General features: G+C 46.0%; 1 protein-coding gene across 2 annotated transcripts in view; it reads left to right on the forward strand.

Annotated features, from left to right (window-relative positions):
* SSH2 (slingshot protein phosphatase 2) overlaps window positions 1–15,862 on the forward strand; it is a 90,874-nt gene that overhangs the window by 33,296 nt on the left and 41,716 nt on the right. Inside the window, exon 1 of one of the 2 annotated variants that reach the window (XM_062507250.1) lies at window positions 4,488–6,484. The exons of the other annotated variant lie outside the window; for it this stretch is intronic. Coding sequence (XP_062363234.1) covers window positions 6,429–6,484 — 56 coding nt within the window. The 5' untranslated portion in view covers window positions 4,488–6,428. Of the gene's footprint in view, window positions 1–4,487; window positions 6,485–15,862 lie in introns of those variants that run through there. 2 annotated transcript variants of the gene reach the window in all.

The raw sequence follows: 15,862 nt of genomic DNA on the forward strand, positions 1-15,862 counted from the left end.
CCGTGCTGGAGATTACTAAGCTCTTGTAGTATGAACCTTATCTTTAGAATGTGTTTCCTGAATTCATCTTTCTGTCTTTCCTTTCAGTGACAGCTCAGCCTCTCTGTGGCATTTATTAGAGGTGCTTGGGGAGAGTGTAATGCTGAGATAAAGAACAGTTCTGGTCATCTGCCAGCTCTGCTGACCACCAGAAAAAGTTCTGTGGGCCACAGTTCATTACAGTGGCCTTCATTTTTGAATACCAGCTCTTTTATCTGCAAACTGTGAGCAAAGGTATTGAACTGGCAGTAAAATTTGGGTTTATTTGATTAGTAACAGGTATCTGCAGGGCTGGTTCACTGCAGGGTCTGTGTTTGTGGTTGCGACGTGTTCAGTCCAGTCTGATGACATACCTGTGGATCACAATAATGTGTGAGATGATTTCAGGTGTGATCTTCAGGCTGAAGGATCAAGCAGAGCAATATCATTGCGTTGCCAAATTACCAGGTAAACACAGGGAGCTCACTCAAAATCTGAATGCTTATGAAAAGTGGTTTTGAATTTGTCATTCTAAGCGTGTGAACAGAAGAGAATGAGGAACAGGGCAAGGACAAGCTGGGAAGTAAAAGGAATGAAAGTGGGTCAGATCCTTCAGCTACCAAAAGGGTCTAGAGTCCAGAACAGCTGCTCCCATGCACTTGTGCTCCTTCAGAGGGTCACAGAGGAGAGGCTGACCAGGAGGTGCCTTAAGGATTCCATACGTGCTTCTGTCTCCTGCTGAGCGTGAACCAGGTGCTCTAAGCCAAAGGAATAAAAAGGGAAACTCTGAAATTCCCTTTCCTGGTGAGACACCTTCACAAGACTTAAAAGTCAAACATGAATCTTCCAAATTTTCAGTATTTCTTGGATTTCAGACACTTAAATGTAATGTGATAATCTGAGCCATGGTTTCTGCACTCGTTGCTGTTCAGCTCTTTGGTGTCTTTGCATTGAAAACATTCCTTTATAAAATTGGGTGAGTGGATGGTTTGACAGTTCAGAGGATTTAGATGCTTCTTTTCCACAGGTCACTGAAATGATGCATTACCTACACAGGTGTTGCTTGTTGAGAGCAGACATTGCTGTTTGTGTCCCTTTTCCTGCTTGGGTCCCTTCAGTCATCTTTGCTTTTCAAGCTCTGTGAAGAAGGTGTAATTGAACATTGACCTCTCCGTGTCAGACCCTCGAAGATTTAATGATAAGTAAACTATACAGTGATTGGATGTGGGGCTGGTGAGGGAAGGGTTTAATGAACTGATAATATTGCAAAATAGGTGTTGAATTCTCAACTGGGCAGCATCGATCATGATGGGCAGCTGACCAAAGGGCTTTTAAAACAGGGGTTTGTTCTTTCAGTGATGCTTATCTCCCTACCCCTGTACTTGTGTGATTTCTTTGCTCAAGAACTGGAAACAGAAATACTCTTTGACAGCTTAAATAACCAAATTTAGAATGTGGCTTCCTGTTCTGACTGGTTCTTCAGGACTAAAGTACAGTTTTGCGTGCTTTCCCTGTTCCTGCCTCCCCTGCCCCCCCCCCCCCTTTTTTTTTCTTTTTTGTTTTGTTTTAACTAGATACGGGCTCCTTTATAATTACTTGAAGTTCCCCTGGCTGTGTGTAATCCAGCTGGTGTATGTAAGCCCTGCCTTGGTGGGTGGTATGTCTGTTAATCACTGGGAAAGCTTTGTGTCTGTGCTGTACTCCCATCTCGTTCTGCCCTGCGTGCATTGGCTTGTTTATGATCACTGCTACTGAAATCGCTTCATGTTTTCCTGATAAATTGGGCTGCAGAACGAAGAAGGCTTCATCTGCTATGCTAAAACCATCCAGAAGGCTTCTGACAGATCAGCTTCTCCTCGGAGGTGCAGGGCAGCAGTAGATGAGTGCAGGAGGTGCTGCTCTCAGCCAGTCGGGCTCTACCTGTTTACAGGTTTGCTGCATTAATTTAAGGCTATTCCCAAATAAATCATCTGTTTGGACACTTAATCCACTCAGATTCATCTGTCGACTGTTCAGTGCTTAAAGCCACGTGTTCTCACAGCAAAAGGATGACTTAACTGCCTTCCCACCAAAAACGCAGGGTCATCAGGTCCTTTGACCCTCAAAAGAGCTCAGTGTGACAGCAGATTTTTCAAGGCTACCCTTTAGGACCCTTTTCCCATCAGATCTGATGCAGAGACAGCTGCCTCTGTGGACAAAGACTGAGTGTAGCTGCCGGTGAGAAAAACAAAAGGACTTGGCCCCACCTCTGCACACGGAAATGAACTTGCTACACCTCTGCTCCCCGGCGGTGCCTGTGCAAGACTCCCGTGCTCGGCTGTGGGCAGGGACGTGTTGTTTTCAAAATTCAGTGACTTTTCATAAATATCACCGGAAACAGCTGTTGAACAGCAAAGAACAAACTTTCCACATGTGCAGTGAAGGCGGCTGAGCACAGGCACGGCCGCGGCACATCGCTCAGCTGGGAGAGGATGTGCTGGGGATGAGGGGGAGGTTTGTTTGTCTAACACCGCAGCTTCACGAGTTTTTTTCTTCATCCCCTGAAAACATGAGTCTGGGTTCTGCGTTGCCTTATCTGTGATACTGATAATAATGATTGAGGGCAAAATTTCTATGTGTGACAGCCTCCCACTGTCCCTTTTACCTTGAACATGACCAGTGTTACAGCTGTAGTACTTTCCATGTTTCCAGGAACAGAACATTCCTTGCTTTTGCAGAGAGTGCCTGGACTTCAGTCCAAACAGACTTAATAATACCCAGCCCTTCACACCCGCTGGAGTTAGAAAGACTGTGACAGTATATTGTGTTTATTAGGGTTCTTCAAAAAAGAGAGAACTGAGGGGACCAGAGAAAATCCCACTGGTAGGTGTACTCTGAAATGAAAAGAGGTCATCAGGTCCTCCTTAGCGTAGACTAAAAACTGAGGATGCCTAATAAGACAATCATGCTCCAGATTTAATCATGTTAACACATGAGCAGACACTCAGCAAGCCCCTGTGGGATAGGAGTGGGTGTAACACAATGACACCCACACCTTTGTGTGGTCTGACAAGAAGCAGCAATTCAGCCTGAAGCTGTTGATCTTGGATGGAAACAGAAGCTTGATGAATGCCCTGTTTGCATGTGGACTATGTGCACTGACAGGACTGGGTGTCCAGCTCTAAGCGTGCCTCAAGTGTCAAATTTGGGCATGCCAGTGCCAAGCATGACCAGAGCACTTCATGGTGACTTGGGCTGGACAAGGAGAATTCCATTAGCACATGCTTGTCCTGTGTAGGACACAGAATTACTCTGTTACACCACTGCAAGATCAAAAACTACTAATATGCACCAGGAAAGCAAAACAGCTGAAGGTACAGTGCAAGCTGCTGTGATTGTGTAGTTTTGCAATGGAGACACCAGGGAAAATGATGACTGTATGAATAAACAATATGTTGTCAGCCTTGTCTGCCAGACCGAACACTACAAGTCAGTATGAGAGATTTGTGCATGCGTGTTCTCCTTTCAGCCCCTGAAACTTCTCTCCAGAGGCAGCTCTGGTAGCATTCCCTCTGCTCCCCCCTCCTGAAGTGCCTGCTCAGACATCCTTCATGCTCTGTTTTTTTTTTTTTTTCCTTTGTGCTTCCATAACTGGTTCTAGCTGCTGCCTTAATGTAGCAAAGGTTTGGGGATGGGTGTTTTTACAGTGTGTCTCACGTGTAGTATATAACTCCAGTTTATTAGTTTGTGTGGTGTTCAAAGGTTAAACAGGATCCTGCTGCCCCACCAGCTCGTGGTGTTGTGATGCTGGTCCCATGGCCTCTTGGGCAGTGCAGAATGCCAAAGAGAACTCGGACAAGCAGAGCCCTTTTCCCTGCAGCAAAGTGTCATTTTGTGGGCTGGGCAGCTCTTGGGACCCCAGACAGGCGTATTTACATCTTGTCAAGCAGTGATTAATGGCTGTGCTCACATGCTCTGTTGCAGCACGGTGGTGATTTAGGCTGCTACCTGTCATCACTGCAATTTTGTCCACTTTAAATTCTTTGTGTATTTGTCCCAGCAGAGTGCACCTGCTTCCAGCCAGGAGCAGTTTCTTGGTTGTCTTGTGACTTGCTGCCTAAACTCTGTCTCATGCATCCCTTTCTTTCTGCCTGCTCCTTCTTCCTGCATGCTGAGAGATCGATTTACTGCATCAAAACTTTTACTCTTGTCTAAACATAGGAACAGCTTTGACAAAGAAACAGTTGTTCCCTAAGTCTGATGTTAAAAGCAAAATAACACAGCACTTAGTGATGTTGTCTAGTTGACAACGTGGTGATGAGTCAAAGATTTGACTTGATCTTGGAGGTCTTTTCCAGCCTTAATGATTCTCTGAGTCTCCACAAGTGGGCAATGGGAACTGAAAATCTCACTAACATGTACCTGAAAGCAATGCCACTCCCAGGCTGGGGTTTCAATCTTTAGGGCAACAAGCCCAAGTTCAAATAGCTTTTATTAGTGCATATTTCAAGATCTGAACTTATTTGGGGATTTTCCATTTCTGTTCTCTAAAGGTTCAAAAAGAAAACAAATGGGATATTTCTATCATCACTTGGTTCCCTGGCATATGGAGATGCAGTGCATAATTGTATTAATCCAGGACTAACTCATTTACAAATCTATTATCCATATGTTATGAGTAGCTGCTTGTAGTTAATCACTGCACTTGTTTTCAGCAGGTTTTAAGGGCTTGCCTTGTAGTGGTGGTTACGTGTAAGAAATCTGACGTGTCTGGGCAGTATCTAAGTACATTTAGTCTTCTACAATGCTTGAATAAAGCCCTTAAGTTATTAATTAGAATGGAACAGAAGTTCTGGGCTTGTTTTTCAGTCTGTGAATGTGTGGTATGTGTTACTACTGAATATGAGGTTCTTGCCAGTCTCTTGACCCCTGGAAGGATTTAGTTACCCTCCATTTCTTAATGTCCCGATTTTTCCATTGCTTCTTGCAACCAACTTCATTTCTGCCTAACAAAATTATTTTTTTTGGCATTGCAGCAAGCTGGCACTGCATTTTCTTTACAGCTGTGAGGCACCATTACCAGAGCTGTGCTCTTGGCTATATAGGATGACACTGCTTAAATTATTGCAGCCAAACAGTACCCTAGCAAAAGTTGCAGAATCACAAATTCCACTGCTTTGCCTTTTTCTCTGCCCATCCCTGAAGTGTAGATGGCCAACACATTTCTTGCTCCTGTCAAGTCTCCTATCAAGACCTGAAGCAGCTGCCATCACACTGTGTTGGTTTTTTCAACCTCTCTCTGCTTCTCTGAAACTTTTAGTTAATAATTGGAAATAAAACTAATGAAGCTTTTGGCTTCCAGCACTGCCGCCAGATCACAGGGGCAGCTGTGCAGTTGATGCCTTGGTATTTTTTGCACTTGAGTGGATGTCATTAACAAGTAGTTGTGTTTAAACTCACATCTTCCCCTGCCAGCTCACTTGTTGCCTCCTCGCTGGGCATGTGCCACCCACAGCAGATGACTTCAGGCTGCTATATCGTGTTCCTCTGTGCTGGGATGTCATGCATTCCTACGGGAAACACAAAACTGAGCTTGCTTCCAATCCAAGGCTCCTCGGTTTTTCGCCCACTATGCTTGCTGGGTGTAAGGGCTGGAGAATGCCGGTCTGGGATGGGCAGTGCAGGGTGGGATCGAGCTGCTCCCGGCTCTCCCCAGTGGAAAACTGTATTTAAAGTTTCCATCGCACTGTAAGATCTGAATTCCCAGCAGCCAAACGACAAGACTTTTGTTCTAAATAACTTCCTTTCTTCCTTTTCTCGAGGGGCGATGAAGCTAAAGATTAAACAGCACTGAAAGGCAGCTGCTTCTCCTTTGGCAGAAAGCAAGTTGTCTCGTCTCTGCATGTGAAAGTTACTGCCAAGAACTCTTCCCCCCGTCTCCTGCAGGAGAGAAATTAAGGTCGTTTCCTAAGCACCCGAGTTGTCGCTGCCTGCCTTTTGCAAAACATCGTTTGATGTGCTGCATCAAACCCGGCCGCAGGGCGTGCATCCTCGCTGGCCTAGATCTGGAGGGAAAAAAGGGGAAATGAAAAGGGAAGGGAAAAGAAAAAACTGAGCGCACCCGCGCGGGATGCTGTTCCCCGTCCCTCGCTGCCGCCCACCGGAGGAACCGGCGGCTGAACCCCGGCCCGTGAGCGGGGAGGAGGAGGAGCACCCGTGATCCGCGCGTCCCTCTGGCGGTGTGTCCCGCGGGTCCCGCCGTCCCCTCCCGCGGCCCCGCGCCGCCACGTGCGGTGTGGGCGTGGCTGGGGCGGGGGCTGCCCCGGCCACGCCCTCGGGCCGCGCCTGCGCGGCGGGGGCGGCGCGGCCGGCGCGGGGCAGAGCGGCGGTGCCGATGCCGCGGGGCAGGGCGGCCGCCGCGGTGGGGAGCGATGATCCCCTACTTCTCCGACAACGCCGTCATCTCCCAGGGCGCCATCGCCCAGCTGTGAGTACCGGTACACGCCGCCGAGACTCCCCTTCCCGGTGCCGCTCCGCCTGCCCTGGCTCCCGTCGGCTCCCCCTGCCCGGGCGTGCGCTGCGCTCACTCCGCTGTCCCTTACTCCGCTGTCCCTTCTGTCCCTTCTCTCCTCGCCCGCCCCGTTCCCCGTAGTTCGCTCCGCCGCCGGTTGCCTCCGGGCAAACTTTCCCCTGGCCGGCACTGCAGTGTGGAAGTGCTGATAAGCACCGGCAGCGCCCGGCGGCTGCTGCTCCTTCACCGCTTATTTCCCTGATTTTTTTTTTTTTTTTTTTTCCTCGCTACAACTACTCCGAGTCCTAGCCGAGCGCTTCTCTCAGCGTTACCCGAGAGCTGCCCGTGCAGCTCGGGGCTGCGCTTCCTCCTGCCGGAGCCGCCGGTTCCCCGTGCGGTGCCGGTGCGGGGCCCCCGCAGACCCCAGCCAGACTGGGCGCTGACAGCGGGGTACAGATCCCCGGCCCGCATACTTTGGCCGTGTTTTGGGCTTAAAGCAGAGATTAACCCCTTATCTGATCTCTTGGCTTATCGCAAAGCGGCAGAGAGGGACTGCGGGGCTGGGGTGTCCCAGGTCTGAGACATTACACTCGGCACCTGCGGGTCACAAGGCAGAGACGTGAGCTGCTGCCAGTTGTTCTGTACCGTCAGTCTCGGGCAGCTCTAAAGTGCAGGGTGTCTCCGTGTCCCAAACTAAGCCGCATGGAAAATCAGTCTCCACAGCTGCACACTCCCCCACCCCTTTGATATGCAGATATGAATAATCATTTAATTTATAAACAATTAACAGCCACTGCCTGAGTCGTGGGGTTTGGCTGGAAGTATTAAGGAGGGAAGTGGCAGCTATGGGGTGGTAGATAAGGCGTTCAGAGAGATAGTCGCTATGGTCTAGCCGTGCTTGATACTTCTTTAAAGAAGCCAACAGACTGTTTTATCTCTTGGAAACATCATTAAAGGCTTCCAGATAGTGGGATAAAATGCTGGGTCCCACCTGGAGCTCTGTTCTTGTCTGAAGAAGCTCCTGCTAGATCTGCAGCTGCCTTGCATTTAAGAAGTCATTGGTAGGTATCTCTGCTCGTGCTTCATATGGAAATGAGTCCCCGGCCTCTGTGCCTTCTTTTGTGAGCGCTAGCAATCACTGCTGCTCTTGGTAATCAGTTCAGTTAAGTCTCTCTGAGCCTTTCATACTCAACCCAAAATGTTTGTAATTTATAATTTTTTCCGCTTGCAGTGTTGCCTGTAAACATCAGGGCTTTCCCTGCGGTTGCTGATTATGTAGGTTTAACAGAGATGTACCTAAACTGTTCTTCCAAAGCAATGATGCAAACTGGATATGCCCTGGGCTTTGGGAAGTTGCAGTAATTCTGAAATTGTGGCGAAAACCCCAACGTACTGTGGGCTGAAACATTTCCTTGGAGCTCCGGATGATTTACCGAGCTAGAGTAGGTAGCCAGGTAACAATTTAAGTGCTTTTAAGGTGTTTGTTTTATCCGCTGCTCAAACACTGAACCCACGGTTGGAGACTGTACAGAAAGGGATCAGAAGAAAAGGGAAATGCTGCTCCTCTCTGCTCCCTCTGTCACATGTCACACGGATCCCTGCAGCGAAGTGCCTTGTGGTGGTTTAAATGGCCACTTGGTTGGAAGGACCACCCTTTCCTTTTCTGGGGAGAGAGATAACAGAGTTATCAGAGTGGAGCTTACGCTGTCCTTTGCCTCCTGTGAGGGAAGATTAATAAGCATGGGAATGACAGAGCTTTTGGCCCACGCGGAAGTGTTCTCACAGGGCTGAGTGCTGGATTAATATTTTGCTAGTGTTCTCAATCAGGATGGTGCTGCAGCTCTCGGGCTGGCCTAGTAAAGGCCGGTATTTAAAGTCTGTGCTCCTAATTACAACTTCACAAAGGCTGATTAATATTGGATGTCCTTATTTCATCATGGGCAAAACCTAAAAATACAGATTTAGTTGTTTGCTATGCTAAAAATGTATTCTCTGGAGTGGGAAGGACAGCAGTTACCCAAACATTATCAGAAACTTCTGTTTCAGTGTATTCTTTAGTAGATGTATTTTGGCTGATCAGCTCTGACTTTCAGAGATCAGCAGAAATTACTCTTGTGTTGACGCTTTTAGTCAGTAATGTAGTCAGCTGGTCTGGGTCTAATTCATTTCAGGTTTAGAAGGATTCAAATAATGTCCGGGAGACTTGTGTTTATCAAAATGCTCAGAATTTATCATTGTAACTTGTTCCAGAAAGTCTTGCTACTCTCACTGAACCTAGGGGGAATTCTGCTGATTTACTAGTTTATTTATGTGTAGGATTCAAAATTTCCTTTGGTCTACTAAAACTCTAAAGCAGCTGATAGAAAAGATAGAAAGAAAAAAGCAAAGCTTCAGATAGTTTGAAAATATCAAAGAATTTTTAACAAGAAACCTGGAGGAATTGCCACAGATCAGTTCTTCCTGCCTGCAGTTGCTTCTTCTACTCCTGGCTAAGTTATGGTTATTCAATTCATTGCTGGTGTCCCTGAAAGGGGTTTTTCCAAGTTTCTCTGATAATGCCTTTGTCGCCCAGTTTTCCTCTTTATCTCAGTGACAAAGCAGGATGACCCAGCCATCAGGGCGCTCACTGGGGTTTGAGAAAACCCAGCTCTTGTTTTCACTGTGCCACATCCTTCCTGTGTGAGTCTTACCAGGCTGTGTTCAGCAGGGCTGAAGGTGCACAGGGATGCTCAGCCTTTGTTCAGAACCTGAGGATTGATCACCTCCTTGTGGTACCTGCATCCCTCTGGCATCTGGAAGCATTTTTTGTTGTGTTTAAATACTTTTGACTCTGCCTTGGCTTCCTTTCTGCCATGCAGCAGTGGGAGCCCTTCCTGGGCACCCCTGCCCTGTTCACTCCTTCATCCTCCAACACTCAGGAGCCAGGTGGATCTAAAAGTACAGATACTCTGACTGCTTTCCATGGTTCTTGTGCTTGCCTCACACCAGTCTGTTTTCTAAGTCATAGTTTTTATATGTATTTTAAACTTTGAGGGGGGGGAAGAAGGAGCAGAAGTAGACACTTTCTACACAGCATTGTGAGTTTATGGTGGAGCTCTTAGGTGGAAAAAAATAAACCCAAAAAGTTAAACTGAATTATTTTCAGCAATAGGTAGACACAAAATAGCCTTTCAGACCTGTCTTAGTGGCTTGTTGATCTCTCCCATAATCAGTTTTCTTTTAAGTGACAACCCTTGTGTGCAGAGTGTGAAGAAACAACACTTCCCAATGTAAGAGATAGTTCTGAGGCTGTGCAGGTAATTACAAACTGTACAGTAAATGACAGCACTGGGTAATCGGGGCTCATTGTGTTGCCACCTTTGTGCTGTAACCTGTCTTTGTGCCCAGCTTGCTTGGCCCTTTGTCCTCCCCCACCCCTTTCATTTGTCTCTGTCATGTGGCCATAGCCTTTATGATGGGAAGTCTCATGGCCTTTATGGTGGGAAATTTCGTGACCACCTAATCTTGAATTGTGCCACATCAGGAACTTGGATAGGTGTGTGGCTGCTGTTGCCATTCTTTGGAGAGCTGCTTATTTATTTATTTTTTGTATGGGAGGCCTTACAACCTTTTTATCTCCTTACAGTGTTATTGCTGCCAAAACCCTTGACCATTCAGTGATTAGACCACAATCCTCTGAGTAGCACGTTATTGGAAATCTTTAATTGCTTCTGTGCCATTGTAAAGCACCGTAGCTTTGTGAGTATTTTACCATTGTGCTGAGAGTCAATGATATTTAAGAGCTGAGGAGGAGATGCTTGGAAACTGCTTCAGAAAGCCTGGAAGATCCGCAGAGTCATTCCAGTTACCACTTTTGACTCCCACTAAAGTTGCCTTATGACCTGAGGCTTGCTCTGGTTGGAAGTGTTTGAAACACAGAAAGCAGTTGATCAGCCCTTCAAGTCTTGCAGAGCCTGGTAGGATCAGGGCAGACTGTAGCAGTTGTTTTCTCTGTTCAAGTGTGCATTGTGTGCTCTGGGTTTGTGTGGCTGCAGAGGACAGCCTGGTACTCCATCAGGGATGTGATGAGAATGTGCAGGCAGGGGAACCTGACCCTTTCCCTTCCTGCCCACCCCTCCACGCAGCTGAGCTCACCCTGCACAGTGGATGGGCTTCCTGTTGACAGAGCAGAGTCGTCGGGGATTTCTCATCTTCTTTATTTCTTTGCTGCTTGTGATGAAACAAATGCCATGCTTAAGAGGCCTCCTACTACACTTACTACCCTACCTTACTACTTACTGATTACTAAAAACTATTCATATAGGTTGTGGCATTTGCGTAAAAGCAGTATGATCTGTGCAGAGTTGATCATTAACTAAGCCAGTGCTGTATTGTTCATAACTACTTTTCCTGTTTGGCTTTTCCTTTTATTCCTCTGGAAGCTGTGGGTATTTGTCTCACCGATCCTTCCTGGTAAGGGCTGGAAGAGAGACAGAGATGGTTATCGGACATCAAATCAAAACTGAGCCACAAACCAGTGTTTCAAGGACAAAGCCCCCACGCCACCATCCTCTTTGTGCAATATGTTTTAGTTAGGAAGCCCATGCTGCTGGGCTGCCAAATTAATGTTTTAAAAGCATTTAAACGGTAGAGTTCACTCTGGGATTGTGTTGTCCTGAAACATCTGCAGATGTTCGTGTCTCTGGAAATGCTTGGGATTTTTCTAAAGACCACAAAGCAGAAGGACCCCGGTGAGATTATCAGCAGAAAAAGACCTTTTGGGACCAGTTAATAGGTGGCTGGGATTTTTTTGCAGGACTCTACGTCCTTGCACCTTTATCACAGAGCCCCTGGTTAAAATATTGCTTCATTGTTTTAAAAACAACTTCAAGCTAACTTTCTTGATAGTTGCTTTTGGCTAGTGTTTGTGGGGTCAGAAAGTCTAAAATTCTGCATCTCATCCTGCAGCCGGCTCTGGAGAGCTGCTGTCTCTTCTGCAGTGGTCTAACAAACAGCATTTAAATTATCAGCCTGTATGGGCTTAAAACTAGTTCAGCAAATATTTTTCTCCAGTGTAATGGATGTAATGTGTACAGAGCAAATCTGCAACTTGAGTTTCCAGCCGTGGTGTTTCATAGCAGCTGGTTGAAGACTCAGATTTTCACAAACATGTGGAGCAAAACTCACTTCTGTCCTTAATAGTAAACACTTGTGCTTTTGCTGAAGTATTCCAAAGCCATCCCTTTGCTTTCCATGTGCAGTTTGGCCAGAGCTTGAATCCAGCAGCTTGGGAAGGAACTGCAGACTGGCAAGAGCTGTTCAGCAGCCACTTACTGCTGGGCTGTGTGGGATTAACCAAGTGTTTTGTGACAAACAGCAGCTTTCTAGTTCAAGGGCATAAGACTGTGGATGAGGGAGGGTGGGGAGAAGAAAAGCCTGTAAAGTTAACTTAAAAGACAAGTCCCAGAGTTGCTGAAGGCTGGGAGTGACAGGAATCCAGCCTGGAAGATCTCGATGTAGGATTGGCATTTCTTGGTGTTAGCAGCTTGATAAATTTGAGCATTTCTAGGTGTACTGAGACCACAGGCTCCTTGTTTGGTGCATATTCCTATTTAGCCACTACTTATCTGCCCCTCATCAACATCATGTTCAGCTCTTTGGGCTCTCTGGTTTACTTGCAATAAGCCATTTAAGCAGAATGCTTTTCCTCAAAACACCTTTGTTACAAGTAGGCTAAATCCAGACTGCTGAACCAGAAATGATTTAGTCCTTTCTTTTAAACAAATGATCTTTGTCACTTATTAGCGAACTCCTTCATTTGTTCACACACTTCCCACAATGGCTTAATGAGCTCCGTGCTGTCTCACCCGGGGCTGGCTCCTGCCCGGGATCTCCTCGGGAACGCTGCAGGTCGGGCTCTGGGGTTGCACTGTTAAAACTTCCAGTTTTTCCCTGGAGGGGCAGAGATCTGTGACGGGTGCACTGTGGCTTTTAGTGGAGGCACCAAGGTGGTTCAAAGTTCATCCCAAGGTCTAGAGCTGTCTGGTGGTGCCCAGGGTGGTCTGGGACCCCTGTTGAGTTGAGCTTGGAATTGTCTGTACTATGCTGTTATCATGTATAATGTGCTGGATTTCGTCACTCCCTGTGATTTGTTTGCCAGCATGAAGAAAATAAATTTGCTTCTCTGAGCCTCTTGTTGCCCTGCAGCCTCTTTTTCTACCACCCAGCTGGATGCTTTGCAGTGGACTGTTGTTACCTGTGTCTTGGTTCAGGCACTTCTAGCTGTCAGACAGGCACAGGCAGCCCTATTCTGGGTGTATTGCTGGTGTTTTGTGACACTCCAAATGGCAGGTGGGACTGGAGTAGGGTCATTTTGATTAGCAAATGATAAATTTACCTTGGTCACATTATAATGTAAGGAGGAATGCCATTTGCACAAAGGTGTAAAAAGCTATCATTAGTCTTACCTTTGTCTTCCTGTTAGTTTCCTGCTTGCTTTCTAAAACTCGGTGCTGCATTAAAATGAACCCAAATTGTGGGAGGAGTTTTACTGGGGTTCTTTTTGTTTGTTTAGTTTGTTTGGGTTTTTTTAAGGGCTTTTTTGAGGGCTCATTGCATGTTGGCGTGTGAAGAGCTTCTCACTGGCTTTGTTTTTGTTATTGTTAGGGTTGGTTTGTTGTTTTTTTTTTCCTTTATTTGCTTTGTAAAAGAGATGGAGAAATCAAAAAACAAATGCAAAGTGGAACAGCCACATTCCTCTGTGGCGCAAAGACCGAAAGCCGGTTAGTCTAAATAAAACAAACAGTTTGTCAGCACCATTTCTAGCCGTCCTCTTGGTTTGCCATGATGAGAAAATGTCAAGAAAGCAAAAGAGGAATATCCATGTGCCTTGATAGCAAGTGGGGGTGACACAGATATCCACCACAGAGGTGGGTGATGCTGTGTCCAGTGTGGGGGTGTCTGAGCCAGCCCGGGAGCTGCATTTTGGAAAGCAGGGTCAGGAGATGGGCTGGGAAATCACCCAGATTCCCATCACAGTCCCCTGCAAAACCTTGACACTGCTGTAATCTTCCTGACTCTTTTGTCCTTAGTTCCTTCAGGTATATCATAAAATGTTCTATGAGAGGCTCTCTAGCTTGAAATTAAGCAAATGCCTATTCTGGAACCTTTTTAAAAGCTGTTTAAGAGCCTTTTCCCTGAAGTGCACTGTGTTCTTGTTAGAGACTTTGCTGGGTCTGTAGTGCATTGTAGTGTTTAGTATTCTGATAGTCTTTCTACTTTTATGTGTGGTTCTAAAGGGGTTTCTATGCTTTTAGGAAATATGAAGACCTGAGTTAACCACAGAAAACTGGCTGCCAAACTTCTTAAAGTGCTAATTCTACTGAAATTTAGCACCTGACTTTTGCAGGGATAAACACATCTGGAATCTCTACTCTTCTGAGTTCAAACTCCTATAAAATAAAATTATTTAATGTGTTTCCAGTCTGAGTCTTAGTCAGCAAAACTTTGCAGGGCTTTTATGTTGAGTTAAAAACTCCTTTATATGCATTTTGAAGTAAAGCATTGACATCCCCCTGAAAGTTGCATGAAGGTGCTAAAAGAGTCGGTTAATTTGCAGCTGTGCTGAGAAATCACAAATGCAAAACTGCAGGGTGATACTTCAGAATGAAGCACTTTACTGTTTATCTTTCCCTTAATTTACTTTCTTTGTGAGCAGATGCCATGAAGAGTGGATGGTTCACAGTACTGCTTCCCTGGTTGTATTTAAATTAGCTGTATAAAAACATTTCAATTCTTAGGAACATTTTGAAGAAGTTTTCTTGTCTCCTATTTAGAAACCTCCCAGTTCCTGTTGCCTCTTATGGTGCCCTTCGTTTCAGCTTTTATTTAAGTTGGGAGATGCTGTGCTGGTGTTGGACATCCCACAGTCTGCCAGCTTCTGTTTAAAGTGGTGTATGGTGAGTGATTAATGGAAATTATTTAGGGAATAAAGGACTCCTGGTAAGCTGATCCCTATTCAGAGCACCAAAAGAAAAAGCAGAGTCACAAGGGATGTTGTCTCCAGGAAGAATTTGTAACATCCGCGGGGGGAAGAGTTGGATTGGAAAGTGATGCTGATCTTGCATTTTGAAATGGATCATAATTATATCTCATGGTCTGATTTGAAGAGCTTTTCCTGATGGCTCCGGAGGCTGATTGTCACTTACACCAGCAGGATGTTGGAGTGGTTTTTGCTGTCAGGGTAGGTGTGCTGTGCTGGGGGTGCATGCTCTGAGCTCCTGGGGACAAGCAGCCTTATCTCTCCCATTCCCTCAGTGCTGGGTCTCTAAACCCAAAGTGAAGCTGTGTTTCTTCTTTGGTTTGCAGCTTTAAATCGAATCCGAAGTTTGTATTGACCTTGCTTTGTGCAAAGAACTGTCCTTCTAAGTGTTGCCCTGGATTGAGGGCACAGAATCTGTTAAATTATTCCAACTCTAAAATGTTTCTGATCCTTTGTCTTTGATGATTCCTCACTTCTAGCTGATTAAAATTTCAGGTTATTAGTTGCAGCCACATTTAAGTTTGTATTCCCTTATTTGTAACTTCCCTGTTCCCTAAAATGAAGTCCCTGGTGTATTTGTAAGGGAGAGCAGATCAGTGCTCCAATTATGGGCTGTATCATCACAACAGGTGAAAAGCTCCCTGTGACTTCCAGTTTCCAATCAAAACCTATTGAAAGAAAGCTGGCACGTGGCAGTTCTCTGTGAAACAGCTCACAAACCATCTCACATCACTGGCTACTGCTGACTGTCCTTTTTGCTGATATAAAGGGACAGTCGTTCCTAAGCCAGTTTTACTCTTCCTGCTGGAAACTGTCATTCAGGGATCAAATACCATTGCATGGGGAGGGTGCAGTAAGAATGAGGGAAAATTGAAAATGCTGAGTGCTGCAGAAGTTAAAATACTGAACAAATAACGTCCTTCTATATTTTTATGAGTCAAATCCAACAGCCTCTTGATGATTTTTGATGCTTTTGGTAAACAAGCATCTGCTTCTTCTTAGCAAGAGGAAAAGGCTTATTATTCAGCATTGATTTCTTTGTGTAGAGACAGAGTGGTCCTTGTTTTGGTGCTCTATTTACAGGGGTCTGTTAATGTATTTACTGAGGGCAGCCAACAAGGCTGTGATCAGAGCCAAGCAGCTTCCTCAGCATAATTCCTCCATCCCAAGCCCTGGTTGGGGTACAGAGCCAAGTCCTGGCACAGTTCTGATTCTCAAGGCAGCACAAGTTCTGCTCCCTGGCTGACCACAGCCATGCTTGGTGCTGGCCACATCCACGGAGACCAGAAAAAGACAGAGCAGCATCTTCCTCGACCAGTCACATCCTGGGCCTG

This window comes from Cinclus cinclus, chromosome 22 (assembly GCF_963662255.1).
Source record: "Cinclus cinclus chromosome 22, bCinCin1.1, whole genome shotgun sequence".
NCBI classification, from domain to species: domain Eukaryota; kingdom Metazoa; phylum Chordata; class Aves; order Passeriformes; family Cinclidae; genus Cinclus; species Cinclus cinclus.